At 40.5% G+C, this 25,621-nt stretch overlaps 3 protein-coding genes across 11 annotated transcripts; all 3 read right to left on the reverse strand.

The window, feature by feature from the left end:
• Positions 1–2,184: 2,184 nt before the first annotated feature.
• LOC105055691 (protein G1-like4) lies at positions 2,185–4,129 on the reverse strand. 2 transcript variants are annotated; one of them, XM_010937613.4, is made up of 2 exons: positions 3,907–4,129; positions 2,185–3,419 (listed from the first exon to the last, which is right to left on the reverse strand). In XM_010937613.4, the coding sequence occupies exon 2, from the start codon at positions 3,266–3,268 to the stop codon at positions 2,684–2,686; it is 585 nt and encodes a 194-aa protein (XP_010935915.1). In that variant the 5' UTR covers positions 3,269–3,419; positions 3,907–4,129; the 3' UTR covers positions 2,185–2,683. The 2 variants fall into 2 exon arrangements, with proteins under 2 accessions (XP_010935915.1, XP_010935916.1); XM_010937614.4 differs by lacking the exon at positions 3,907–4,129 and adding an exon at positions 3,635–3,858.
• A 1,562-nt stretch (positions 4,130–5,691) lies between these two features.
• On the reverse strand, positions 5,692–13,956 carry LOC105055692 (uncharacterized). 7 transcript variants are annotated; one of them, XR_012136015.1, is made up of 6 exons: positions 13,562–13,927; positions 12,411–12,558; positions 11,643–12,023; positions 9,462–9,738; positions 9,028–9,317; positions 5,692–6,446 (listed from the first exon to the last, which is right to left on the reverse strand). XR_012136015.1 is itself a non-coding variant. In XM_073247056.1 (3 exons), the coding sequence occupies exons 1-3, from the start codon at positions 13,700–13,702 to the stop codon at positions 9,289–9,291; spliced, it is 447 nt and encodes a 148-aa protein (XP_073103157.1). In that variant the 5' UTR covers positions 13,703–13,956; the 3' UTR covers positions 8,912–9,288. The 7 variants fall into 7 exon arrangements, 1 of the variants encoding a protein (XP_073103157.1); XR_012136014.1 differs by having other exon boundaries at positions 12,411–12,684; positions 13,562–13,924; XR_833739.4 differs by lacking the exon at positions 11,643–12,023 and having other exon boundaries at positions 12,411–12,684; positions 13,562–13,923.
• Positions 13,957–14,600: 644 nt separating this feature from the next.
• On the reverse strand, positions 14,601–24,608 carry LOC105055694 (U-box domain-containing protein 4). 2 transcript variants are annotated; one of them, XM_010937616.4, is made up of 5 exons: positions 24,451–24,608; positions 23,082–23,359; positions 17,218–17,334; positions 15,227–17,077; positions 14,601–15,017 (listed from the first exon to the last, which is right to left on the reverse strand). In XM_010937616.4, the coding sequence occupies exons 1-5, from the start codon at positions 24,491–24,493 to the stop codon at positions 14,928–14,930; spliced, it is 2,379 nt and encodes a 792-aa protein (XP_010935918.1). In that variant the 5' UTR covers positions 24,494–24,608; the 3' UTR covers positions 14,601–14,927. The 2 variants fall into 2 exon arrangements, with proteins under 2 accessions (XP_010935918.1, XP_073103186.1); XM_073247085.1 differs by lacking the exon at positions 24,451–24,608 and adding an exon at positions 24,211–24,419.
• Between the last annotated feature and the right edge of the window lie 1,013 nt (positions 24,609–25,621).

Here is a 25,621-nt window from a genome sequence, read left to right on the forward strand (position 1 = left end):
GATTCTATAGGATATGTGATCTTCTAACTTCATGTATAACGAGATCTAACATGATAAAAATGTCATCAAGGAAGTTACTGTTCACAAGCTAACCAAAAAATGATGTCTCATAGAACATCCTCAATGAGTTGGGACATGTACCCCCAGTCACAGAAAATATTTTAAATGAAGAAAATATCATGAAGAGCAAATAAGGAGTTGTTTACGGAATGCATAATTTTGAGTAGATGCATAAGTGAGAATTAAGAGGACGATACAGATACTACACATTCATTCATCCGTACTAGACGAGTTCACGGTGAAAAATGCTTAAAGGTTTTCATAATATTTCACAAGAGCTGTGGCACTGAATGAAAAGGAAAACAATATATAGCTTGATCGAAGATCTGTAAACTTTTAAAAATTATTATGGGATCGACAGTACTATATATGTGCAAAAGACAAAATACATTCTATTTTACTGCTCAAGGTGATTAATCCTTTTCTTTTCGCTTCTTTTTTTGTGGTGGCTAAAGTAACTAATTCTTCATACTCCAAAAATAAGAAGGGTGATGGGTTTATTAGCTTGGTCCATTTTGGATCAGGGAGAATGATAAACATTAAAAAAAAAAAAAAATCCCTAATTTTTACAGACGCATGCACTACACATGTATCATCCTATTTGAGCATACTAAACCCAATGTTTCTATATATCATGGTCTGCAAATCATCTTAATTTTTACGGACGCACAACACATATATCATCTTATTTGAGCATACCAAACCCAATATTTGTGACAAGACTAGAAAAGATTGCTTGTTGTATATATAATATTCTTGGCTGCTCTTATCTTTATTTAAAGAAAAAAAAGTGTTCGTGTTCTGCAAATCTATTTCCAGATTCTAGAGCTATCTGGCTAATTAATGACATGTCTAAAAGTAAGCTTACTCAAGAGTCTTAAGTATTTTTATTTGACTGAACATTTTTTGTTGGGTCAAAAGTTGATACTGAAAATCAATTTAACTGCTGATAAGAAGTCATTTTCTACAAAACCGCTAGATCGAAATGGAACATTAAATGCACACTGTTGTAAAAATGCCATTAACTCAGGCAAGAATCCCTCCATCGTCAATATCATCATACCACTAAAATATGCTTTCCAATTGAGCATTCAATTTATGGTTGATCTTGTTTTTGGCCTTTATTTCCGATTCGGTTCTAGTTATTCATGATAAACTACTCTCTTAGTAGATTTATGCAATTCCTCTGGTACAATATCAAAGATTAATTTGTTATATTAACTGGTGGAACAAATTCTCCATAAGGATATGATCAGCAATCCACTAGAAGAATATTTTCTATGGATACAATTGTACGAAAGCAAAACACAATAACAATGGGCAATAAAAGAATGTGATTATCCCATAAGGAGAACTAAACATCCACCCAATCCTATGAGCCAACTTTTTAGCCACAAACATGGATTGTCGGCCAAATTGGTTATGAAATTGGAGGCCCTATCATACCCCATGTCACCTTTTAGTCCTTGAATCCTTTCGCATTTAAACAAGATGTCATTGCCCAGAATGCATTTGTCACATATATTATTCTCTTGTATTTTCCACGAAGTATATCTCTAGCTAGGAAATGAATAGGAAATTCTTTTGTCTGCATCTGGATCTTCCACTAAATCATCACTATCTTCCAAGGATGCAATTCCAATATTAACTTGAGATCTCTCCCTCGGAATTGGACTCGTTTCTTGAACGTGAAAAGATCGGAAGATAGAATTGGTGAGTGGAAGGACCATAGGAACAAAACCCCCAGCCATCTTGCGAGAAATATATATATATATATATATATATTATATATGCACAAAGGAATGAGAAGAATTTGATGGCCTCCCAATTCGGTCACTTCCATATCACCATAACTGGTAGAACCACACAACTCTGAAAAGACACCCGTGGCAAGACTTTCCTTTGGAGGGTCGGTCCTTTTCCCTTCCATAAGAGGTAAAAGAATCCCATAGAAAAGGAAAATCCCAACAACTCCCAGATGAATCAGATCTGCAAGGAAAGGAGCAAAATGGAAAGAGAAGGAAAAAGGTTGCTGAACCCAAAAAAGGTCTGCCCGATTGAAGCACTAAGATGTGGATGACAGGCAATTCTCCACAGTGCCGACTCATCATGATCTCAAAGATAGAGAGCTAATTCCATCGATCACTACTTTAATTCCATAAAAATGAAACAAACCGAAAGGAGTGAGCGGACACTTGATGTTCAAAGATCTAGCACCCGCCATACATAAGATCGCAAGCACATAATTTTAAGAAATGAACTATCACTTCCAAAGTACGTACGGTACTACATATATCGTTCCTCTATCACAACTTCTTACTGCTGCTAATATCACTGCTACCACTGCTGCTGCTGCTACCACCGATCCGTGCTAATGTTGTAGCAGTAGCAGCAGCAGCTCGTGCTCAAATTTCTACCGCTACAACCGCTACCACTAACAACAGCTAGCAACTCTCGGTAGTCTCACAGCAGTAGTTTAGAGAGCAAGATATATATATATATATATATATATATATAGACTAGCTAGTACCGGGCTGGCTACAATATTGTCGTGCAGATAGATAGACATACCAATACGAGGGATGATAGCTAAGGCCGGCGGTGGAGGTAGGTGATGGAAGGATCAGGCTGTTGCACCGGTGGCCGGTGGAGGGCTGTGGGGATGGTCGGAGGGGCCAGCGCCACCGTGGTGCGGCTGCGGAGGGGGCTTCTTGCGCTTCTTCTTTTCATAGCTGATGCCGCGAGCCTTGGCCTGCATCTCTCGGACCTCGCGGAGGTAGAGGCGGACGGCGCGCGCGCCAAAGGGGTTGGCTTCGGGCTTGCCGCCGTTCTCCTCGTAGGCGGCGCGGAGGCGGCCGATGAGGGCGTCGAGGGAGCCCCAGGCCTGGCGGAGCGGGCACGGGCAGGGCGCGGGGGGGTTGGGGTGGCCGAAGAAGGGGCACATCTGGGTGTGGACTTTGGTCTTGCCGAACTGGTCCAGATAGCGGAGGAACTCGAGGACGTGGGCACCGCTGCAACGCGCGAGGCTGAGCGGCGGCCGGTGGTTCTTGAGGTACTGCCCGAAGGTGTTCCAGTCGCGGCGCTTCTGGGACTCGTAGCGGCTGGGAGATGGGGACGGGGATGCGGCCGCGGTGGCGGAGGAGGAGGCGTTGGGGCTGGTGACCAAGCCTTCTGAAGAAGGGCTATCGGGGTTCGGTACTACTTCCATGGTCCTATATATTATGGAAGGTGTGTGCCAAACTCCGATCTATCCCTCTCTCTCTCTTTGTTTTTCTGGTAAGTTAATCTCCTCCTTTTCGTAGCTCTTTTCTTGCTCTTCTCCTTTCTTTGCGGGAGGGGGAGGGGGATCGAGGGGGGTCCTGTATATAAATAAATAAATAAATATATAGATGCATCAGATGAGAGAAAAAGAAAGAAAAATATAGCATCAGACTCAGAAGAGTAGTTATCGCTCATATATTAGTTTTGTTGCCGATGATAATGAAATAATGATGATCGATCTGGGACTTGCTGCATGCTGAGGGATTTATTTCTATTTTTCACACACATACAGAAAGAGAGAGAGAGAGAGCACCAGATGAATATATATATATATATATATATATGGTGATATAGTTCAGTTGATGGTGGGCGTGGCTGGTGCTTGAAGCGCTCTTGCATTTTTAGGGCGATGGTGAAATGGATGGGAGGTTCGAAGTGTTATAATAGGTTGCTGTTATCGATCCATCTGCTGAACAGATCCAGAGGGGTTGGAATGATCCGATGGGGGTTGGTGGGGAGAGATGGTGAGTGGGTTATATTTAGGGCTTGAGGGAAAGATTTGAGGAGAGGAGGGTGGAATCTTACTCTTTTTTGGCTTTCTTTATAAAGTGGGAGTTCACTTGCGGATGTACCGGTGACTGCTGCTGCTAGAGAACATGAGAGGTTCTGGGAGGACTGATGGATTCTATACTTGTGGTCTCAGAAGGTGATGGATAGCTTGTTTGGCCTAAAATAGTGGGGGATGAGATTTAAAAATTTCTGCTTTTCCTTTTTCTCTCGTTTGGTTTGGGGGGGGAGGAAAAGAGGAGGGGAGGGGGGAGCGAGAGAAGCACAGGTTTGTGTGCCTGTGGAAGAGAGGTTTGACGGTGGCCTGAACGATGATGGTGACAGGGGAAAGAGTGTGGGAAGGGGGTAAAAAGAAATCAGTGGAATAACTATTAGGTGCAATGCACTCAGCAACCTCCCGGAAATGACCAGAGTGCCTCCTGCCTAATTAATTTTAACAAGGGTACAGTATTCTTTTTTTATTTTTACTTTTATTTTTTTTGACAATAAAGGACGGGAAACTTAAGTTGATTGATGATACTTTAAATTATTCCAGAAAGGATTCTTTTTTTTTTAATATAATAATTTCGACATACAGCATCATTATATATTTATTTATTTATTTCCACCGTAACATGCTTTTTGTTGAAATATATATTGTTATCATATGTTATACATTATAATGAAAAATAAATGATTGTTATAAAAACAGTATTTTGTTTTAGAACGCATATCAGTCAAATATTGGATTAAGCAAATGACATCTATTATTTTTATTGAGATGACCGAAGATAATAACTCGCGTAATAATAAGTCAGTAATAACAAGATAATAGTGTAAAAATAAAAGAGTGTTGCTTCTCTTCCTCTCTCCTAGATCAATCAAAAGAATGCATCGAGCACGTGTCTACAACTGGTAGCATAATTATTGTGCTTATTACCAATCGGAGAAGACACTTCCAAGGATCACAAGTAGAAGACAAACTAGGCCGCGTGAAATAAATCTCATATGTACTCCCACCACGGGCAGGACTAACCATGTTAAATGAGGCCAACACGCTCACAAGATGAATCCTGGCCACCAACCCTAGGAAATTAATAAGTAAACAAGGTCATGGACAGCACGTTATATCATGTTTAGCAGTCTATTTCATGATAAACTCGAACATGAACCCGTTTTTGTAAAAGAAATTATCCATTTAACTCGATCAATTTTCTTATTGTCCAGCATCACGACTTGTGGCACACTTGGTTTAGAGCAGTAAAATTTTGGTCACAGTTAAAATATCAATAACTTCCCTGTATTAGTTAATTTCTTGTAATTGTAAAACCAGATGATCTAACACATCGGAAATTTCCGCCAAGTACTACATAAAATAAATGCGTCATTAAGAACTCTGCTAGATCATGCATGACATATATTGTCATCGGACCTTTCTTTTTCAATGGAAAAGATGGCAAAAAGATACATCAAAATTCATCAACATCATAAACTCTTATATCAAAAAAAAAAAAATACATAGCATCATCAGTCTTGAAACACATGCAGCCGTGTGAATTGTTCCATCAATAATATATTGGTGAAGAATCCCCCCAGTCATGCCTGTGTGACTGGATTTGACGACTAGATCAGACGTACCTCTATATTTTGTAAAATATATTTTTTTAATTTTTTAGAGTATGCTCACACTCGATTAATATGAGCGTCCGTTTGAAAAAAAAAAAAAAAAAAAAAAGGAGGAAGAAGAAGAAGAAGAAGGAGAGAAAAGAAAAAAAAAAAAAAAAAAAGACCCTATCAGTCATGGCCATAACTTGTATTCCATAAAGTATAAGCATGCAACAAACCCCATGAACAGATTACCGAACTAACTATTTTGCAACTGGAAAATTATCTTAATATTATGAAAAAAGATTAGTTTGTAAGTTAATTAGAAGCACCAAAAGTAAGAAAATATCCATAAGAAATCTAGCATAATAATGCGACAAACTCATGTAAAAGTATTTTGATGAAAAAACTCATGTAAAAGTAACGATCAGAAACCCCAAATGAACTCATGACATGGGGCATAGAATTTGGCATCTAAGTCCAAATTTCTTAAGGGTTAACGATTACGATGAAAAGTAAATTCAATGAACGCAACAGAAATCTTTTAGAACAGGTTCAGAGTACTCTCAAGAGATACTGTGCCTTCACGGTAGAAACGAACTAATCTAAGGTTCCCGCTGTGCAAAGGAAGTAGAACGAGTGGGCGAGGGCAGGAATAGGACATCGATCCTGTGAAAAGTTAAAAACACCAGTGGAAACAAGATTGGTACAACTTTTGGCATCGCTCCAGAAAAAATGAAAAAAAGGGGAAAAAAAAAATGGCCACTTCCACGCTGAGCTTCTGAGTGGCCTTGCCATTGAGTACAAATGCGAAGGCCAGAGGCATTCTCACAGTAAAATAGCAGCAAATAATTTAGTGGAGGCAGCAACTCCACTAAATGGGTTGACTGGGGATGTGGACGGACCTCTCGGGTTATGCTGGACTGCTGGTACCCCAGTGTGTAGCCAGGTTTTGTCAAGAGCATGCGCCGTACCTAGGGGACAGCAATCAAATTAAGTTGTATTCCAAAACAAAACAGCAGTTATATGAACAATTTTTTTTTTTTCCACCGTTAACAAAATATATCATTGTATTCGGTAGTTGGATGAATATATCTGTGACATTATTACTAAATACATGATGATAAGAATGCCTCGGATAGAAGGGAAAATAGCCAGTACGGTGCTATTTTTATTGTTTGTCTTACCATGTATTTCCCGTTAAAAGTTGGAAAAACTATTAAATTGCAATGATAAACTTGAATAAGAAAACTGCGTTTCAGATCGATTTGTTCTGTGGATAATATGAAATGATGCAATGTTATCACCCTGTAATTGATTTTTAATTGTGGCCTTTATAATGTGTATGGTTATGAAGCTGTTGAATAAATCATCCCAGTGATTGATTTGGATAAATAAAGAAAACAAAAAAAATCAGATTGCGTCCCTTGTGTGTGGGCACCGATTTTTAACTTAGCAAGCTATTTGACCGCTCCTTGATCTTCTGCGCATAGAATCAAATAGCACTTCTACGTATTGCATCAAATAGGAAGTAGTATCTCCGCATAACCTCTCAGGGCCTATTCTTTCGAGGATAAAATAATTATTTAAAAATTTATATTTTTTAAATAAATATTTTTTAGATAATATTTAAATAAAAAAATAATTTTTTCATGTTCTTTTTATACATTGAAAAATGACTCGAAAATCTGTTGCTCATGTTCGTTTATATTATTAATTTTCTAGATAACATATTGTTATAATAATATATTTTATTAAAATAATAAAATATTATTATTCAATAATAATATAATTATATTATATATAAAATAATATTATATATTATTATATTATTATTATAGGGTTAAGGATATATGAAGAATGAAATAAAACTGTTATTTTTCTCGTTGATATGAAAATGACTTACCCACCTTTTAAATGGATAAGACTTTTCCTCTATTTCATAGATAAATACTGTCCATAAAAAATAATTTATCTATCTAAAGAAGCATGAGAATATGAGTATGTTAGTTAATTTCTCGTTGATCAATTTTTTTATGATATTTAAACATCAAAGAATGGGCCTCTAAGGTGATATTGCAGACCATATCGGCCCATGTGTAGGATATTGGTGTGTCTGATGTTGCTTGTCTTTTTATTATAAAAATATTTTAAAAAATAAATTATATATTTTAAAATTTTAAAAACTAATATATTAAGCTAGATCTGCATAGCTACTCTATTTGGATAGGCTTAAACAAGAATAAATCTCGAAAAAAAGAGATAGAAGTCAGTTTTCAAAAGAAGTTAGATATCAACTTTTATAGAAGTATTCCTATTTTTATTTTTTATAAAAACACTTCTCAAAATATACTATTAAGATATCCCTTTTTCCCCCCTTTTTTATGTTTTTTTTTTAAAAAAAGAAACATAGAATCTTTTGCACAAAGCATGTTTGATCATTTTGTTTCTATTTCCTATTTTTCTTTAAATATCTTTCATTGTTTATGAAAAAATAAAAATAAAATTTTTTTATTTCTATTATTTTAAAATAGATTTTTACCCTTCTCATTCTTTCCGTCCAACTTTCCAATCTCATCACTGCTATTCTACCTTCTTAGAGCCTTTGTTACCCTCCCATCATAGCCCATCTCTTCAATGACTTTCTCCACTATTTTGTGACCAACTTTCTCAGTCCCGCAACCTCTTCCATCCATCCATTCATTTGTTTTCAATGTTTGTTCATTCATTTTCGACATCTATCCTCCATCATCGTTTATCCACTCGATTGTTCCCTTAGCAGTTATATCATCTGTCCGTTCATGGACATCAAGCATGCTCCCATTTAAATGACTCTCAGCTGCATTATCTTCAGTTGTCCCTCTCCTACTCAGTAATCTCCATCCTATTGATACTGACTCAGTTCCATGCTTCCAACTTTTGCCATTATCTTTTTTTTTTTTTTTTTTGAGAAAGAGAGAAAGCTTAATATATTTTATCTTTAAAAAATTTGAAAAAAAATATTTTCTATTATTTAATAAAAAAATAGAAATACCGCCAAACATAGCCTTAAATATTTGATTTTTTGAAAAAATATATTATTTCTTTGAAAACCTGCAAAGATATATCCTATTTTAGTTAGAGTCAGCTGAAATAACGTGATGGGTTGATGATTGAAAAGATGAAGATCAAAAATTTAAATCCTATGCAGCATGTGTTTTACACCATAGAATGTTATACAGTTCTAGATGGCTGCCACACTATCCATCTTGTGGATGAATGTCTGTCATTTGTATCCAAAACCAAATATTGCATGTTTTGTTTTTGCAAACGCAGCATGTCATGGGGTGTCTATCTTTGGGATGAATAGCGTGGCAGCCATCCAAAGCTCAAAATCATATGTGCTGCAAAGGATCCCAACTAAACTATTAAACCCTCCATGTCTCAATAAATATATAAATAAATAACTTTCAAAAAAAGTTCATTGTGACTCATGGATGTGTCATGTGGATCTCACTGCTTGACCCAATGGTGAAGCTATTAACGTAGAAAAAATAATTAACTTAGAAATCTCACTCCAAAAAGTCATCAGCATATGCTTCTCATGCAGTTTTGCAGGACGACGTACGTTATACCGTGCCCGTGAAAACAGGAGAAAAGGTGCTTCTGAGCGCCCACCACCAAACAACGAAACCACGGAGAGAGAGAGAGTTGTACAGCTAAGGCCTTCCCAAGGTAATTCCACAGGAACCGCGTCATTCGTTTGTAATCACTATACTGCTTATTTGCTATTTTCTTCTTCCCCTTTACTTCCTCTTTTGCTGACAGGAGTACTGCTTATATCAAGCAAGGATAAGCACATTGTCCTGCACAAACCAAAACATGAGGTAATTTTTTTTTTCACCAGATATGATAAACCATTCAGTCTGATGATCTGAACTCGACCAACAAAATAGAGCATGAGCGTTCCCAACAAAAAGAATTCAATCACAAATTATTTTTGGGCTTACCCTTGGCAACTCCAGGGCTGTTTAATAGTTTGTCAAACAAGGACGATCTTTTTAGTTCGGCTTTACCAGTTACGTCGGCTATTGCTATGTCAACAGAAAGCGTAAAGCCCGTCTGGACTTCTCCACGGTAGGCCGCTCGCTCGCATGGCCCATAGCAAAGTAGCTTCCCCACTTTGATTTGATCATCTCCATCGCCCAACTCGGTTCTAATTTGCCAGACCTGGAGCACCTGTTTCTCTTCCCTACACCTTCCAACCAATCGTTCTTCACCACCTCCCTAACCAAAATAGCCAGACTAGTTAAACCACAATGACATAAATCAAGACAGCAGAAGAATCAGAATCTTGTGAACCAGCTATTTTCACCATGCAAACCATCTGGTGAGAATTAGCATGAATTCAGTTAGAATTGAAAACAATAGCTAACATTATGCTCATGGAACCTCCACATAGCAACAACGAAACCATTTTCCTTTTGGAAAAAAAAAAGAAAAAAAAGTATATGAGGGACCTACGTGCTCCAATCATCCAAGCAAAGTATTGAACCAGAATCAATATTAGTTTGTCTGTCTAAATACCAAAATTCAAACAATAAATATATCCCTGACAAGTGTATCGCAAATAGGAGTCACTTGTCTGAAGATTTTTAACGAGGACCAAAACCGTGCCATAGCAGTCAATATTTTGATAAGTTGAACCTTGAGCTTGGACCACCACATATGTATGTAAAAGAGCTGGTTGGCTGCGCAATTTTAAGCTGACCATGTGATCATGCAGCGCAAAATAAAATTTATAATACCTGCTCACAATGTTCTTTCAGAATGTCAGATCATGTAAGCCTGACCAATACACATACGACCATCAAAAGCAAGCCCATGATAATAGCTGAGTTAGTGAGTGGCCCCTTGCCACCGAATCTTGCAGTCATTAGCATTTTCGAAAGTCAATATGACAACCTCCAGCTATAAAAATAACAATACACGACTGCAACAAGACCAGTAGATGTTCCGTGCAAACAAAGTAGCAGCTTTTCCCAGCACAATCTCAAAAGATCCAACTAGGACAGAATAACTTAAACCTCCAATAATCCGACGCTTGCATACTAACTAATCCTTTTGGATAATCATATAATTTCTCTACACTCTCGTGGGAACAACTGCAGTCCCATCACCCAAATCAACCTCATATCTGATTTAAAACCATGAAATTCTCCCGGCCCTGATTTAAGACATTAATCTTGTCAACTGTTTCACAGTAATTCAGTAAGACTGACCTGTTCATGTGGACCATTTTGAACTTCCATGGTAGTGAAACAATTGTCATTTGAAAAATGGATTCCATACAAATTCCATATCTTTCTACAACATATTTTCCTGCAATCATGCAGACTGCTAAACTACCAGCTGTCTGATTAGAAAACACAGAAAGCATCTTTTCTTCTGAAGAGGTTACACTGGGAGCAAGCACTTGATTGCTTGAATCGCCAGCAATATGTTCAACAATCCTGGGATCAGTATTCAAAGACTCAACAAGAACAACAGCTTAAATAGAAATATTGGAAGATCCAACCAGCACACCATCAATCACTCGGTCGCCAGAACCAACCACCATATTCTGCAAGTTAGTTGAATATGGAGCACAAACCTTGTATCAGAAACCATCAGTTATATGATCAGGATGTCAGCGGAAACCATTGATCTTCTGTTTGTTGAGATATATTAGATGGTAAATTTGGTATACCAGATACTTGACCATCTGAATAGGTAATTGTTGTTTCCTCACCTGAATGTTGTTTCCACCATGCCATGTTAATCAGTTTGATGCATTTCGCAAATCGGACCAACAAACACCGACCAAGTACCATCCAAATATTCTTTATTTTCTTCCAACTCCTCATCTAGAGTTGATAGAGGACCGTCTGATAAGAAATACAGATGCACTTTTGCTGGGCGCAAATGTAGAAATTAGAATCTTTTATTTTATTCTACTTGGGAATTAGAGAAAATTATTTTTATGTGGATTTTAGGATTAGAATTTTATGAAGACAAATATTTTATTTCTACGCAGACTCTTATCAGGATTGCAGGCTGTCTATATTTATCCACTACTATGTTAATTAAGAATACAAATTGCATTATTGAGGTTTGCAAATACATAATATTAAGTTGCCGTGTCCCTCTACCTTCTCCTCCTCTGCCTGCCTGTCTTCTCTCTCCTCCTCTTCTTCTCCTCTCTCCTTATGTCTTGCTTCAAGAGTAGTATAAGTTATCTCCATCTTCCTCATGAGGACAACTTCTTGCTGCAATTTCTTTCCTTAGGTGCACGATTTTCGTAGCACTTTCTTCCTGCACCCATTTCTTCCTGTCCCAATAGCATCCCTGGAGGCTCTATTTAATCACCTTCTGTTTGTCGACTTCTTCAGTCAAGGTACAAACCCTTTATGAAGCAAGCTCCTAAACATTCCTGCTTCTGTAGACAAGAAACCATCGAGTTCTGCAGCAGTGGTGTCCATTTGCTTATCTATGGACTCTATTTGCGGTCGTAATTTCCCGGCCACTGTCATCTAATTCAAATTAGAACCAAATTAAATTCTACAAATTGAAGATAATAATGAGGGTGCAAAATTTCAAGCACCACGAAGGGAGGGAAAACAAAGGAAGGGAGCTAATCAGCAGCAGGGTAACCTAGAGACCGGTAGACCACAAATGTAGGACAAAAAGAACCCGATGTTTTACAAACATAAGTATTCAACAAACATTCGTTATCCAAGTGATGTTTATTTAAAAAAAAATTGAATGGATTGTAACTTGACAGATAAAGCTCGCACATTTAGAAAACTAAGCAAAAGGTATCCTCATCAAAGTGTACCTTCAGAAGAAGAAGAAGAAGAAGAAGAAGGATAATAAAAAAATAAAACAGAAAATAAATACAAAGCACAGCCTCAACTTACCTGGAATCCGTGCATGAGACTTTAATCCTCCATTCAATTTGTGTTGGCTGTTTCGCTTTATCATTGATTCGTTTCTTCATGATCTCAAAGTCATTTTGCAAAGCAGCAAGATTTTGCTGTTGCCAGCCATACTCGCGAGAACATAACTCTGATGATAAGCGAAATACATAAGATTCTCCTGTTATGCATCATGTCCTGCGACCAAATTATTAAGAGTGTCGTACTTTGTGCCCTATTATTACCACCAATCTCTTCCTCAGTCAAAAGAATCAACCTGAAAAAGAGACTAGACTATGGCTCTTTAATGACAACAAGGCTGCTGAAATATATATAGTAAGCATGCTTGATGGTCTTAAACTATGTTAACGAGACTGTAAGCTATACTCTTCATTTCCACTTTATATTTTGGCGCACATGAGAAAGGCATATGGTGAAAACAGAGGGGCGTGTTTCAAATGAAGAATATCTACCAACCTCAAAAACCGAACATCAGTCATTTGTTTGCAAAATGCAGAAGAAGCTTCTACCTCCCCAACTCCAAATTCTTAAGCACATTCTCCAGTTGGTAACCGTGAAATACTTGGCTACCGTTGTTACACCATCATATATGCCATTTAAATAAAACAAATTATTAGCTCAAGAGACCAGCTCCTAATTTGTTGCTATTAAAATTCTCGAGGTTTCCAGCCTATGGTTTTGGTGGGCAATCTTTTCCCTTACGTACTTTATAGCCACCAAACCCCGAGAATTATGTCTTCGACAATTTACAATTGAAAAAAAAAAAAAAGCCCATTCATTTGGAAAATGTTCTTTAAGTGGTAGAGAGACTCTCTCAGCAGTACGTCTGGTCATCCAATTTTATCTATCTATTTGCTTTCCTTTCCTCTCCTCTGTCTGTATATCATATTATCATTACCATGTAGGTGTTTGCTAATTGCTCACAAACATCTTGGCCAGAGATGATTTTTTCATGCAGTCATGATTTAGGGCAGGGAGTCAACTTGAACTAACAAAAATACCACCTTTCTTTCTCGAAACGATTTCTAAGTGCCATCAATCAAAAAAAAAAAAAAAAGAAAAAGCAGCACTTTTTTCTTCACAAGGAAACGCAAAAGATATACAGAACGAAGAACGACAAAACCACTCACTACCTTCTTGAACGGAAGGATCGAGCCACTGGTTATTCGCCGTATTTCATCACCACCGCCTGGAGAACCTCGTCCTCCTCGTTCTTCCAAGCACCGCCCTTTACCATGAACCTTATCTCGCCCCAACTTCTTCTTCTTCTCCATTCTTCCCTCCGACTCGTCTAGGGTTCCAGGCGATCTCTAGGGATGTTCTTCGATCACCGTAGGGTTTCGATTCCGCGGCGGAACGAGGAGGAATTAATCCTCCGCCTAGGGTTCGAGCTCCATCCCGCACGTCTTCCACCAAATTGTTTGTAGGGGGTTTTGCACGGCTAGAGTTCCCATAATCTCGCCCTCCGAGGAGGCTCGTTATAATAGGCGGTTTTCAACGCATCAGGGGTTCAGCATTTCTGCACCGGTTTCCCGTGGGACCCGGTTCCGCCCTCGGTATTGCCGTGAAAGCGATGGTCTGTACCTCTCGGCTCTTCTTCAGCGGTGCAGCCCAATGTGATCCAATTTGGGTTTAGCCCGACAACCAACTCATACGGGAACAGTAATATAACTCTTCCACAGTTATATACCCAGGACGCAAGAACGACGAGCTCCCCAACAATATGTATTGCGGCCCAAATCGCATGGGCCTTTGATGAGATGACGCTTCGTCATAAGAGATCAGAGCAATATGATCCTTCCCTAGGGTTCCTCAACTCCACTGGCAGGTTTAAGAGGGGCATTCGGACGTGCAACATGATATTATACCCCGCATAAAAGGGATAAAGAACAACCAAAATAGCAAGATTTGTGAATTATTAGCCTCCCAAAGGGTCCCATTTTACATCAACGTTTTCCAAAGCATTTCAGTCCCGTCCCCTTAATTTTAAACAAACTTGCAGATCTTCGTTGCGTGTCACGAACCATCAGGTCGTCTTCCACCACCTGTTCCAAGTATTTCTATTACTCCCGCATTTCATCCGCTCGTTTCTAAAATAATGCTTTATACCTTTGCCAGACAGTCGGACAAAGGAGCACTCTCAGGACTGAGAGATAACTCATTTTTATCACACCGAAACAAGAAAGAGGCAAGCAAATCCATGTAAAAAGATCAAGAACTCATATTCCACCAAATGAATGGTACCGAATACAAATCAAGGTGCACCACTCAAAATTATATGGCACGCTTTTACATATTCACAACACTAAAACAGGCAGCAAATCCAATCATCTTATCTCCAACATACTGCTCAACATCATTCAGCTTGCCCTACGCTTGTCTCGGCTTTATTCTATGCGAAGAAGCCTCGAGTCACCAACAACGAACGGTATTTTCTGAATCTGACGTGTCTAATCTCATTGTGATACGAGTAAAAGCACATAGCATATATTTCCAAATTCATTTAAATTTCAAGGCGAAGCCATCATGACTTCGGTTGCGCACCGTCCCCTCTCGCTGACTTCGGAAGTGACTGAGGATCTGCTGTGCCTGCACAAGCATATGACACCAAATTGTCAAGCTTTTTCTCCATGATCAACAAAAGGATTTCTACAAACAAAAGATCTAAAAAAGACCATAAAGGAGCTCGCAGTCATATCAACATTATTTGTTTCCAATGCTCAAAAAAAAAAAAAAAAACTCATTTTTACTATTCCAAGCATAACTAATCCTAAAAAATCAAGAAGCGGTGGGTACACCTTTTCCTTGGCTCTGGGTGTTCCAAACTGAGACAATGCAATAAGAGGGGGCACAGCTCCTTCTTGCAAGACCAGACTGCAGAATTTATGGCTGTTGAGGCACAGTTGCAACAAAGCAGATGCTGCATTTTCCTTTCCCCTCTGAGAACCTGTCTCAACGATCTCAACTAGCAGAGGAATTCCACCTTGCTGGCTGATAGCCAGGCAGCCTTCAGGAACTGTCGTAAGGTTAGCCAACACCGCAACTGATTTGTCCACCATTCCTGTGCTAGTGTCCAACAGCTCAACAAGATACTTGACTGCACCAGCTTGGACTATCCGTGCTTTGTTCTCATGGAAGATCGACAGACTAAATAAGGCAGTAGCAGCATCTTTCTTTCCTCTAAGGCTTCCAGAGCCTAAAAGATTAACTAATGCTTTGATAGCGCCGGAACGTCCAATCTTAACTTTGTACTCCTCCAAAACTGAGAGGCTGAACAAAGCCGCAGCTGAGTTCTCTTTGGCCTCTGCACTTCCATATTCCAGAACATGGATAAGTGGTTCGATAGCTCCCGCCTCCACTATAGAAACCTTGTTATTGTCATTGATGGATAAATTCAACAGAGCAGTAACAGCATTTTCCTGCACCCTTTTCACCTTCGAGTGTAGCAAGGAAACCAGTGGAGGGACAGCCCCACATTTTACAATCAGAACACGGTTTTCCATGTTGTGCTTTGCAAGAAGTCTCAGCTCTGATGCAGCCGCTCTCTGCACTTCAGGAGCTTGACTTTCCAGATCCTCAACTAGTTTCTGGACATGGGAAGAGGTGGTAAGATCATCTGATCCTGCTCTGGGGAGTGACACCTGATTTGCAAGATTATTGATGTGTCCCATCCTCAAATCAGAAAGTTGGGGTGGAGAAAATTGTGGTGAAAATCTCAGATCCCTATTCAATGGAGAAGATGAAGGATGTGAGACCTCTCCCAAAAGACTGACTTTTTCATTGAACTTGCTTGATATTTCGATGCTAGAAATAACACTTGAGATGGATTCACTATGACCACGACAGCTGCTCTGCTGCTCATGTGATACACTGCCTTGCAAAGTAAGGTCACCAGCCAATTTCTGATGGTGGCTAATAAGGAAAGACTCTTCACCACATCCAGATGACACCTCAATTGTTTGCTGTTCTGTTTGATTTCCACATCCAAAAGAGGGCATGGAGGTTGAATCTCTAGGAAGTGAACCATGTAAATTATTCTCAGGTGTGAAGTGATCCAGGATTGCATCAGTTAAGAAGGGATTTGAGATACAATTAGATTGAACAGAATTGCTTGGTCTTACATTGTTGTCTTTGCACCAATTTGCAATCAACGCCTTGACTGTGAAATTTGGTATAAGATTTGTATGGGCAAGAATTTGACGGGTCTTGGGACAAATTCTCAGGCCACCATCCAGCCACTTCTGTATATAGGATCTTTCATATGTTTGTCCTGAGGCCACAATTACTGGATCCAACATGAGTTGCAAAGAGAGAGGGCAACACAAATGTGAAGGAATGGGCAGCCCATTTGTAAATCCAGACTGTTCAAGTTTTGCCACGCAACAGCACATCTGAGTGACTAGTGCAATTATCTGACTTATGTGGTCTGCATCCTCTGTCTTTTCCTTGAGCTCAGCCTTTGATCTCTCCTTCTCCAGAGCTATACGTTCCATCAGGAGTTCCTGGTTTGTTGTCAAACCAAGGGTATCCATGATCTTTATAAGATCTTCTATGCTAGGTATGACATACTCCCTTTGATCTTTCAGAGCATTTTCAACAAGTTCTGATGTCAGGTCCTGCTCTATGCATTGAAGTTTCTGCAAGCAATGCTGGAAGACCATTTGTTGTTGTTAGTTTCGCAATCCGTGGAACTAATATGGAAAACTTAAGTGCATCTGATGGATTAATAGAAAGAATGACAGCAAGACTCGACATAAAATAAAATGACCATCGGTCACCTTATAAGTACCTGAATGCGTGCTAAAAGAGAAGTATGATGAGATGACTGTAACAATTTACTCAAGACATCGCATATCTCTATAGATGACCTTTGGACCTTCAACATCATTGACTCACTTTGCAAAACCTGCACATTGAAATAAATTAGAGGCATACATGAAGTGTGACTTATGTCCAGATTAATAATATCCATAGTCACAATCACAAATATAGGCGGATGTTATTTTACTTGTATATTTACATATACACAATCTGCCCATAAGCGTAAAGGTGATTCACGTAAAATTAGATAAGCAGTTTGCATTTGAGACCCACTAAGTGTGGACTTATGGTTTAAAATGAGTTTTAAAATAGTTTATTTTTTTGGTTTTACATTTACTTGTCTGGAAATGAAAAGCCAAATCTTTATTGTTTGGAAAATGAAAAGACCAAGCCTTCATTGTTTTGGAGAATGAAAAGGCCATGTATTTGGGTCTGGGGTTTGAATCTGGTGTATAAGTTGGTGTAAATACATTACAGGAAACTGTGGCTAGTTAGTATCCCTATGTAGGACGTGGAAAGACCATGTCTCTTTAAGACTTTGTCTCGTGGGATTCATGAACCTCAATGTATTATCCTTGAACAACTTAATAAGTTAATATGGTTCTTGAATTCTGTTGGGTGGATGTCTGGCCAGGACAGCACCTCCCAAGACCTTTTCAGTACCACGCGATGTAGCAGGAAGAAAAAAAAAATAAAACAAAAAACAATCAAAATATGTGGATCAGCCACAAAAGGGTTCGCCTCCACGGGACATGCAAACTTCATTATGAAAAAAAAATTTACAATAGGAGATCTTACCCTTAACCCTCGTACATCCAATTTCTCTTTCACTAGAAGTTCCCCTCACAAAAGCTCTCTCTTGGAAAACCCCCCTGAACCTCTGAAGCGACCGGCGTCCGCTGTCCAGGAGCCTCCTGCTCTCTCTCTCAGCGGCGCGGTCTCTCTCTCTTCTCACAGGGTTTGGGCTTCTCGGTTCACGCACAGAACTTTCCTTGCGTCCACAGAAATAGCCGAACCACCCACACCCTTCTCTGTTGAGGCACAGGTCTTTTAAAAGCCTTAAACTGAGTTAGATTAGGATTGCCAATCCAAATCAAGCCCAAACACAGCTCAACCCAGATCAAGGCCCCAGACCGTCGGATCAAGATCGGGAACTCCCCGAGCCGTCCGATCGTAATCGATCCACGAAATAGTGCCGTGGACCGCGAGAAACACCTGAAAAATGCCTAGACGGTCCATAGACCCGACCGTGGATCGTCCGATCCACGGTGGACCGGGGTACAGGCCCAGGCGCAGCGCTTGGGCCTGGGCCAGCCCGCGCGCGTGGGCCTGGGCCGCGCCTGCGCTTGGGCCCGAGCCGCGCTCTGCTGGCCTGCGCGCCCACCTGGGCCGCACTCCGCCGCTTGCGGTCGCGCTGTCGGCGCTCCGCCACCCCGCGCTGGAAGCCGGCGGTCCTCCGCCGCCTCGAATCTCGTGGCGATTTCAAAAGCTTGTATCTCCTCCATCCGAGCTCCATTTGAGGTGATCTTGATCTCGTTGGACTCCATTTTTCGCCGCGGACTTCGCTGTGGGCTCAATGTGGATTGAATCTCGAGACGTCAAATCCTAACAATCTCTACCTCGACTCGATATTCGGCTTCCTCCTAACTCCGAGAGCTTCTGGATCTCCTCGCCCCCATGCCCTGGGACAATCGCTTGCTGATCATGGATGGACAAACATGGGAGTCGAGCCAGGCCGCTCGATCCCATCTCCGTCGTATGCTGTGCTCCTCTTGACCTGAGACCTGCTCGGGGCATCATTCTGCGACAATAGGAATCTCATCTTACGACGTCGCCTCTCGTCCTCCCGAGTCTCTTATCTCGTGCCCGATCCACCTCTACCTAGAGCTCCACCTCGCTCTGCGCTTCTCCTGGCTCCCAAAGCTCCACCTCGTACTGGGCTCTCTGTCAGGTAATAATATCCTCTGCTCCCTTTTTTCCCCCTCAGCACAATCCTATCGCCGCGTAGCACCCTCAGGATTCCTCCACCAGCTACCGTTCTGTAGCCTCTCGAATCCAGTCTGCTAAGTGAGATAAGATTCCGTCTGAAATTGGATATGTATCGGACCTCCCCCAATCTCCTCACTGCACCATCATGTGTCCTTCAGCTGACCGTCCCAATGCCTCTGATCTCACAGCTCGATCCATCCGACAGATATACAATACCCTCACTGTTCTCCAGAAAGTCAAACTGCTCCTCTCTGCAGCATACATGACAGGGGCATGCAGAATCTAATATCCATTGCTGGAAAGAAGTAGATACCTCATCAGATATCTCCATGACATCTCCATCTGAATCACTGTCGGCCGTCGCCACAGCAGCCACCGTCCGATTTTTGAGTTGAAGGCAATCTCTGGCTAGATACCCCAACTTCTCATATGGATAACACCTGATTTTGCTCAAGTCTCTCCTGGACTTGGACCGCCCTCGTCGCGATCTCCTGTCACTCCATCTACCGCCTCCTGTTCCTCCAGAAACAACCAAAGCTGAGCTACCGCCACCTGAGCTCGAAGCTGGGTTCTCCCTCCTGAGAATCTCATTCTGGAGTATCGCCGCAGTAACCTCATCCATCTTGATGGTGTTCTTCCCCACTAGAAGAGCAATCACCAAGGACTCGTACGAAGGTGGAAGCGATGCTAGACAAACCAGCACCCTGGTCTTCTCCTCAACATTCTCGCCAACGCTGAGGAGGTCGGTGAGGATCTTCTGGAAGTGGCTGAGATGCTCCTGCACACTCTGTCCCTCAGTCATCCACAGTTGGTAAAACTGCCTTCAGAGAAAAAAAGTGTTGGTAAAAGACTTCGTCATGTACAACTTCTCGAGCTTTGACCACAGCACCGTCGGAGAAGTCTCACTTAGCACATGGATCACCATCTCATCCGCTAAGTACATGCGGATGGTACTCACCGCCTGCATCTGTAGCCGTTTTCAATCCCGCACCTCCAAGGTGGTCGGCTTCTCATCGAACAAGAGAGCATTGATCAACCCCTGTAGGATGAGCACGTCCTTCACCCTTACCTGCCACAAGGAGAAATTGCTCTTACCATCAAATTTGTTAATCTCCATCATGATTGATCCTGTCTTCTCCATCTTCAGTCTTGCTCACCACCACTGCAATCTGCATCTTTGTACCGTCTCGCTTTAATACCACTTGTTGGATGGATGTCTGGCCATGACACCACCTCCCAGGACCTTTTCAGTACCACGCGATGCAGCAGAAAAGAAGAAATAAAACAAAAAATAATCAAAATACGTGGATCAGCCACAAAAGAACTGGCCTCCACGGAGCATGCAAACTTCACTGTGAAAAAAAATTTTACAAAAAGAGATCTCACCCTCAACCCTCGTACATTCGATTTCTCTCTCACTAGAAGTTCTCCTCACAAAAGCTCTCTCTTGGAAAATCCCCCGAACCCCTGAAGCGACCGACGTCCGCTATCTAGGAGCTTCCTGCTCTTTCTCTCTCAATGGCGCAGTCTCTCTCTCTTCTCACGAGGTTTGGGCTTCTCGATTCACGCACAAAACTTTTCGTGCGTCCACAGGAATAGCCGAACCACCCACACCCTTCTCTGTTGAGGCACGGGTCTTTTAAAGGCCTTAAACTGAGTTAGATTAGGATTCCTAATCCTAATCAAGCCCAAACATAGCTCAAATAACCCAGATCAAGGCCCCAGACCGTCGGATCAAGATCGAAAACTCCCTGGGCCGTTCGATCGCAATCGATTCACAAAATAGTGCTGTGGACCGTGAGAAACGCCTGGAAAATGCCCAGGCGGTCCACAAACCCAGCCGTGGACCGTCCGATCCACGATGGATCGGGGTACAGGCCCAGGCGCAGCGCCTGGGCCTGGGCTGGGCCGCGCCCCTGGGCCCGCACGTGGGCTGGGCCGCGCGCCCGCTTGGGCCATGTGCCCGCCTGGGCCGTGCGCCGCCAGCGCTCCGCCGGCCGCCGACGGTCCTCCGTCACCACGGATCTTGTGCCGATTTCAAAAGCTCATATCTCCTCCATCCGAGCTCCGTTTGGGGTGATCTTGATCTCGTTGGACTCCGTTTTTCGCCACGGACCTCGCTTTGGGCTCAATGTGGGCTGAATCTCGAGGCATCAAATCATAACAAATTCTATAAAGAGACTATCTCTTGCTATGATAGTTTACGTGTATAAGTACCTCCCTTGGACCTACAAGTGAGGCATGCTAGAAAACTCGGCCTGGCTGAAGGGAGCAAGCCAATCACTTGCAAATATTATTTTCTACCATTCAGGGAGGCTTTGAAGATTAAAGGATTTTTGGCATCATGTCAAGTATGTGCTTTATGAAATCTGATATGGAATTTATAGATAGATAAATGGTACTTGTCTAACAAATTTGCAAACAGCCAACACCAAGGACATTGGGAAAAGAGTAGTGCTTAAGAGTATTTTATATCCACTACTTTTACATCACATTAGGAACTAGTTCAAATGCCACATATTTTTGCAAATTATAATGACATGCAGTGACAACTGACAAAGTTTTGTGTAGCTGACTATTGAAATAATGCACTGGCACATATACATTAAGGTGCTCGATGGTTTTATTTGTTATCATGATAATGCAGATCAAAGCCTCCAATATCCGACTACAGAAAGCTGCCTGAGAGGCAGACTACATTATGGCAGAGTTACAGGCCATGAAATGCTTGACATTTTTAATGCACGAAACTTACAAGAAGCTGATTTTGGAGATTGGTGTGAACCGCATCCACTAGGAGCAACGAGCATGGTATACACACAAATTTTAAGTCTCTATGATTGATATCAACTAAATAACCCAATAGTTATGGAAGTATAGCCCAATGAACAACATGAGATTTAGTCTTTGTCCAGATAAAACTAGTCCAGTTGATCAATGAATCTCCTTATAAGAACCAAATTGATGTCCCCCCTCCCTTTCCGATTCTTCTCTATAACTAAAAGAACAGAAAACAAAAGCCAAGTTGTTTTCAGCAGAGTCTGAGTGTCACCAATTGAATCCATCTAAAACTGGTCAACCAAGTGGTTGAATGGTTCTGGCTAGTTTCGCATGAAATCATTCTACAATTTTAACAAAATTTTTCTGCTAGCCAGGTGAAGAAGGCTAGAAACTGGAATTTGATAATTTGGTTCATGCCTAAAGTAATCACGGTGAATAAGATATGAATGAGGGTTTGTTCTCATGACAAATTCTTTGACTGACATCACCCGAATGAATTTTTTTCGCCTTTCCAGAGGGGCTCAACTTCTACTATATATGCTTTCTGATCCTTTCCACCTTCTAATGGAGTTTTTTGTGCATAGGTTCCGAATTTGGAAGGGTCTCAACTTTCCACTTCCCACACCAAGCACAGGGTAAGTTTAAGAGATATGATCGGCTGGATCACACTCTAATGTTCTGCCACTCATAAATATATTTCATTATCCTGCAAAATCTAGGAATTTGATGACAAAAGAAATAAAGTAATACACATCATCTACGAGCTATGAAGATGGCAAAGAAAACCCTTATGACATGAACTGATTCTGGTCAGATCAAGTGGTCCACAATCTTATGATCTGCATGAGCTTAACATGTAAACAATTAGATCTTCTGTATGACAATTTGGAAAAATTATTCAGGTTCAGTTGCATTTCCATAAAGGAAATCCAGAGTTCCTCTCAATAGTTAACAAAAACAAAGGCATTGTTAACAATAAAAATGGAAATGCATCAAAGAAAATGATATGCATTTAGCAAGCAGAGAGTGATTAAAGAATATCAATAGTAAATTAGCACTCACACTATATATCTTGCTCATCTTTTGGGGTCGTTTCTCCATAAATTCTCTGGCCTGATTCACAGCTAAATCTAATTCCGCGAACGCTTTTATCAATTGTCCATCCGAAGGTATTTGAGAATCATATGCTTCATCAAGTATGGGCTTCAATAGCTTCAATGTGCCAACTATACTTTTGAAGTCTTTTAAAAATGTAGTTTTCATAGAATTGCAACCAATGAGATGGATAAATCGAGAAATGCTGTTGATCAGGCCTCCAATAATTTTTCCATCCATTACTCCTAAATTGGAGAAAAATGAACTTGCTATGAGCACGATGCATCTCAAAGTAAGAATGACAGAATAAAAAACAAATTTATAAGAAAACAGTAATGGTTGCATAGCAGTTCTACCATGTAGGTTGTCAAGGCTTCTTCAGCTAGTCTTTTTTTTTTTTTTTTTTGCCTAATAAGAATGCATGTCATATGAATCCAACTCTGGCATATCGAAAGAGAACGAAGCAAAAATGCGATGCGGTGAACCTGTGAGCTAAATGTTGGTCCTTTTCTTTTTAAAAAATGAAACTGATTTGTTGGACAGCATAAATGAAGAAGACCGAGAATGTTTTAGCTATTGATCAGCAGCATCGTTGACTAGAAAGAACCAGTTTCAAGCGGCAGTCGTCGTTGATGTCAGCAGTTAATTATCGATAAAGTTTAGAGAAGGTTAGAAGGGTAATAACAAAGAAATGAAGAGAACAGTGTTTCCTTATCACGGAGATAACAGATCCAAAAAAAGATCAACAAACTGAGATAACACAATGCTGAAACCAAAATGAATATTCAACCAAGAACAAAAAGCCACAAATATTAAACGAACTTCCAGACACTATTTTTTTTTCTTTTAATCCGAGGGAAGTAATAGAAGAGAGCTATATGATTCCAACATTTCTAACGGAAGAAGAAAGTCCGAGGACGATTTATTTCTTCGTAACACCAAAAAGTTTATATAGCAATCATTTGGATACATCCGCAAAAAGAAAAACCCTCAGATTCACAAATGCACTCTAAGCAGACACCAAAAAAAAAAAACACCTTTCGTTCACGAATACAAATAAAATAGGAATAAATGTACAGTAAATTCCCTTCCATACCCATAATTCCCAGTCGTCCCAAGTTCATCCCCAAGATCCAGGACGTGGATGGATTGGATTAAACAGCATTCTAAGCACCGATAGAAAGCGGAAAGCCCTACCATTTGCCAAAAAATGCACGGATCATCCTCCCCCCTCCCCAAAAAACAAAAAACCGTATACCCGTCTCAGTGATCTCCTATTAGTTATTTGGTAAAATCGCCCCCATTAGCCCCAAAACCAAAGGCGAAGCAGCCGTACCTCCGTTCATGCGGATGCCGCCAGCTGCAGGATTCCTCCGCATCAAACCCGATCCTCTCCTAAAACCCTCGTCGAAAAGCGAAAAGGTTCGCAGAGCTCCGGAGCGAGCGAGCCAAGGGAAAAGGCGGGTGGCATAGGCCCCACCTTTGTTTATTTTAGTGCTTCATGTCTAAATATATATATAGATTTGTTGGCCTTGGCGGCGAAACAAGAGAGGGGAATTAAAAAACGGTGATTAAAACAGGGCGAGCCTTTTTCCGTCCCCGGAAAAGGCTTCCGGGATTCTCCAAGCAGGCTTTTGATGGAGCTGTCGGCGGTCTGGTCAAAGTATTCAGGCGGTGCACGTCATGCACATTGCTTGCTGAGAATCTCCAGATCATTCCAAGTATTGGTCCTACAGGGGAACCGACTTCCTTCAGGTCCAACATGGATGTGGTGCTGCCAAGGGCTCGCCTTTGTGGGGCAGCAGCTCATAGCTAATAAGGTGTAGGTGCTAGTGCCAGGTAACGATACGAGAGATTGTTAAAGAAATACAAAGGAATGCTCCGTGTTTCAACGAAGCTCCCTTGCCCATCCTCATCCATGAGGAGGACTCATTTAGCTCATGAGAGGTGAAGGAAAAAGAGTTTCCAGAGAGAGGGAGAGAGAATGAAAAAAAAAAAAAAAAGCTCATGAGAGGTGAAGGAAAAAGTTTCCAGAGAGAGAGAGAGAGAGAGAGAGAGAGTGAAAAAAAAAAAAAATATATATATATATATATATATAATATTTTTTATATTTTATAAAAAATAAAAATCCACGAGAAAGATGGATTTCAAGACTTTTTATAAATAAAAATTGATAATTTTTTTTAAAAATATTTTTTATAATTTATGACTAAAATTTTATAAAATATCGATGGATGGTCAAGATAAAATAATGAATAATAATAAATATCAAAATCTCAATTTTTTTTACAAAATTAATATATATTATATTATTACTATCATAATATTTATATTAATATATATTATAATATTTATAGCATATTTATATTATTTTAATATTTATACTTGTTGGTGCAAAAATCCGCCTGCGTCGGAGAAGCTGGAGTCGAGAGAGTCGCGGTCGCCGTCGGGACCTACAAAAGAAGTCTAAACCGGAGGTGGGGTTGCTCCGGCAAGACCCTACGATG

Source organism: Elaeis guineensis, chromosome 12, assembly GCF_000442705.2.
Source record: "Elaeis guineensis isolate ETL-2024a chromosome 12, EG11, whole genome shotgun sequence".
NCBI lineage: Eukaryota > Viridiplantae > Streptophyta > Magnoliopsida > Arecales > Arecaceae > Elaeis > Elaeis guineensis.

Bases quoted from the DNA above. Each gene is read 5' to 3' on its own strand.
- LOC105055691 (XM_010937613.4), bottom strand. From the start codon at position 3,268: ATGGAAGTAGTACCGAACCCCGATAGCCCTTCTTCAGAAGGCTTGGTC.
- LOC105055694 (XM_010937616.4), bottom strand. From the start codon at position 24,493: ATGCGGAGGAATCCTGCAGCTGGCGGCATCCGCATGAACGGAG. The intron at 23,360-24,450 runs GTACGGCTGCTT...TCTCCAATTTAG, and splicing joins CGGCATCCGCATGAACGGAG to GAGTAATGGATGGAAAAATT. The intron at 17,335-23,081 runs GTGAGTGCTAAT...TTCAATGTGCAG, and splicing joins AGATGAGCAAGATATATAGT to GTTTTGCAAAGTGAGTCAAT.
- LOC105055692 (XM_073247056.1), bottom strand. From the start codon at position 13,702: ATGGAGAAGAAGAAGAAGTTGGGGCGAGATAAGGTTCATGGTAAAGGG. The intron at 9,739-13,561 runs GTAGTGAGTGGT...TATTTTGGTTAG, and splicing joins CGATCCTTCCGTTCAAGAAG to GGAGGTGGTGAAGAACGATT. The intron at 9,318-9,461 runs GTAAGCCCAAAA...TGGTTTGTGCAG, and splicing joins CAGCCCTGGAGTTGCCAAGG to GACAATGTGCTTATCCTTGC.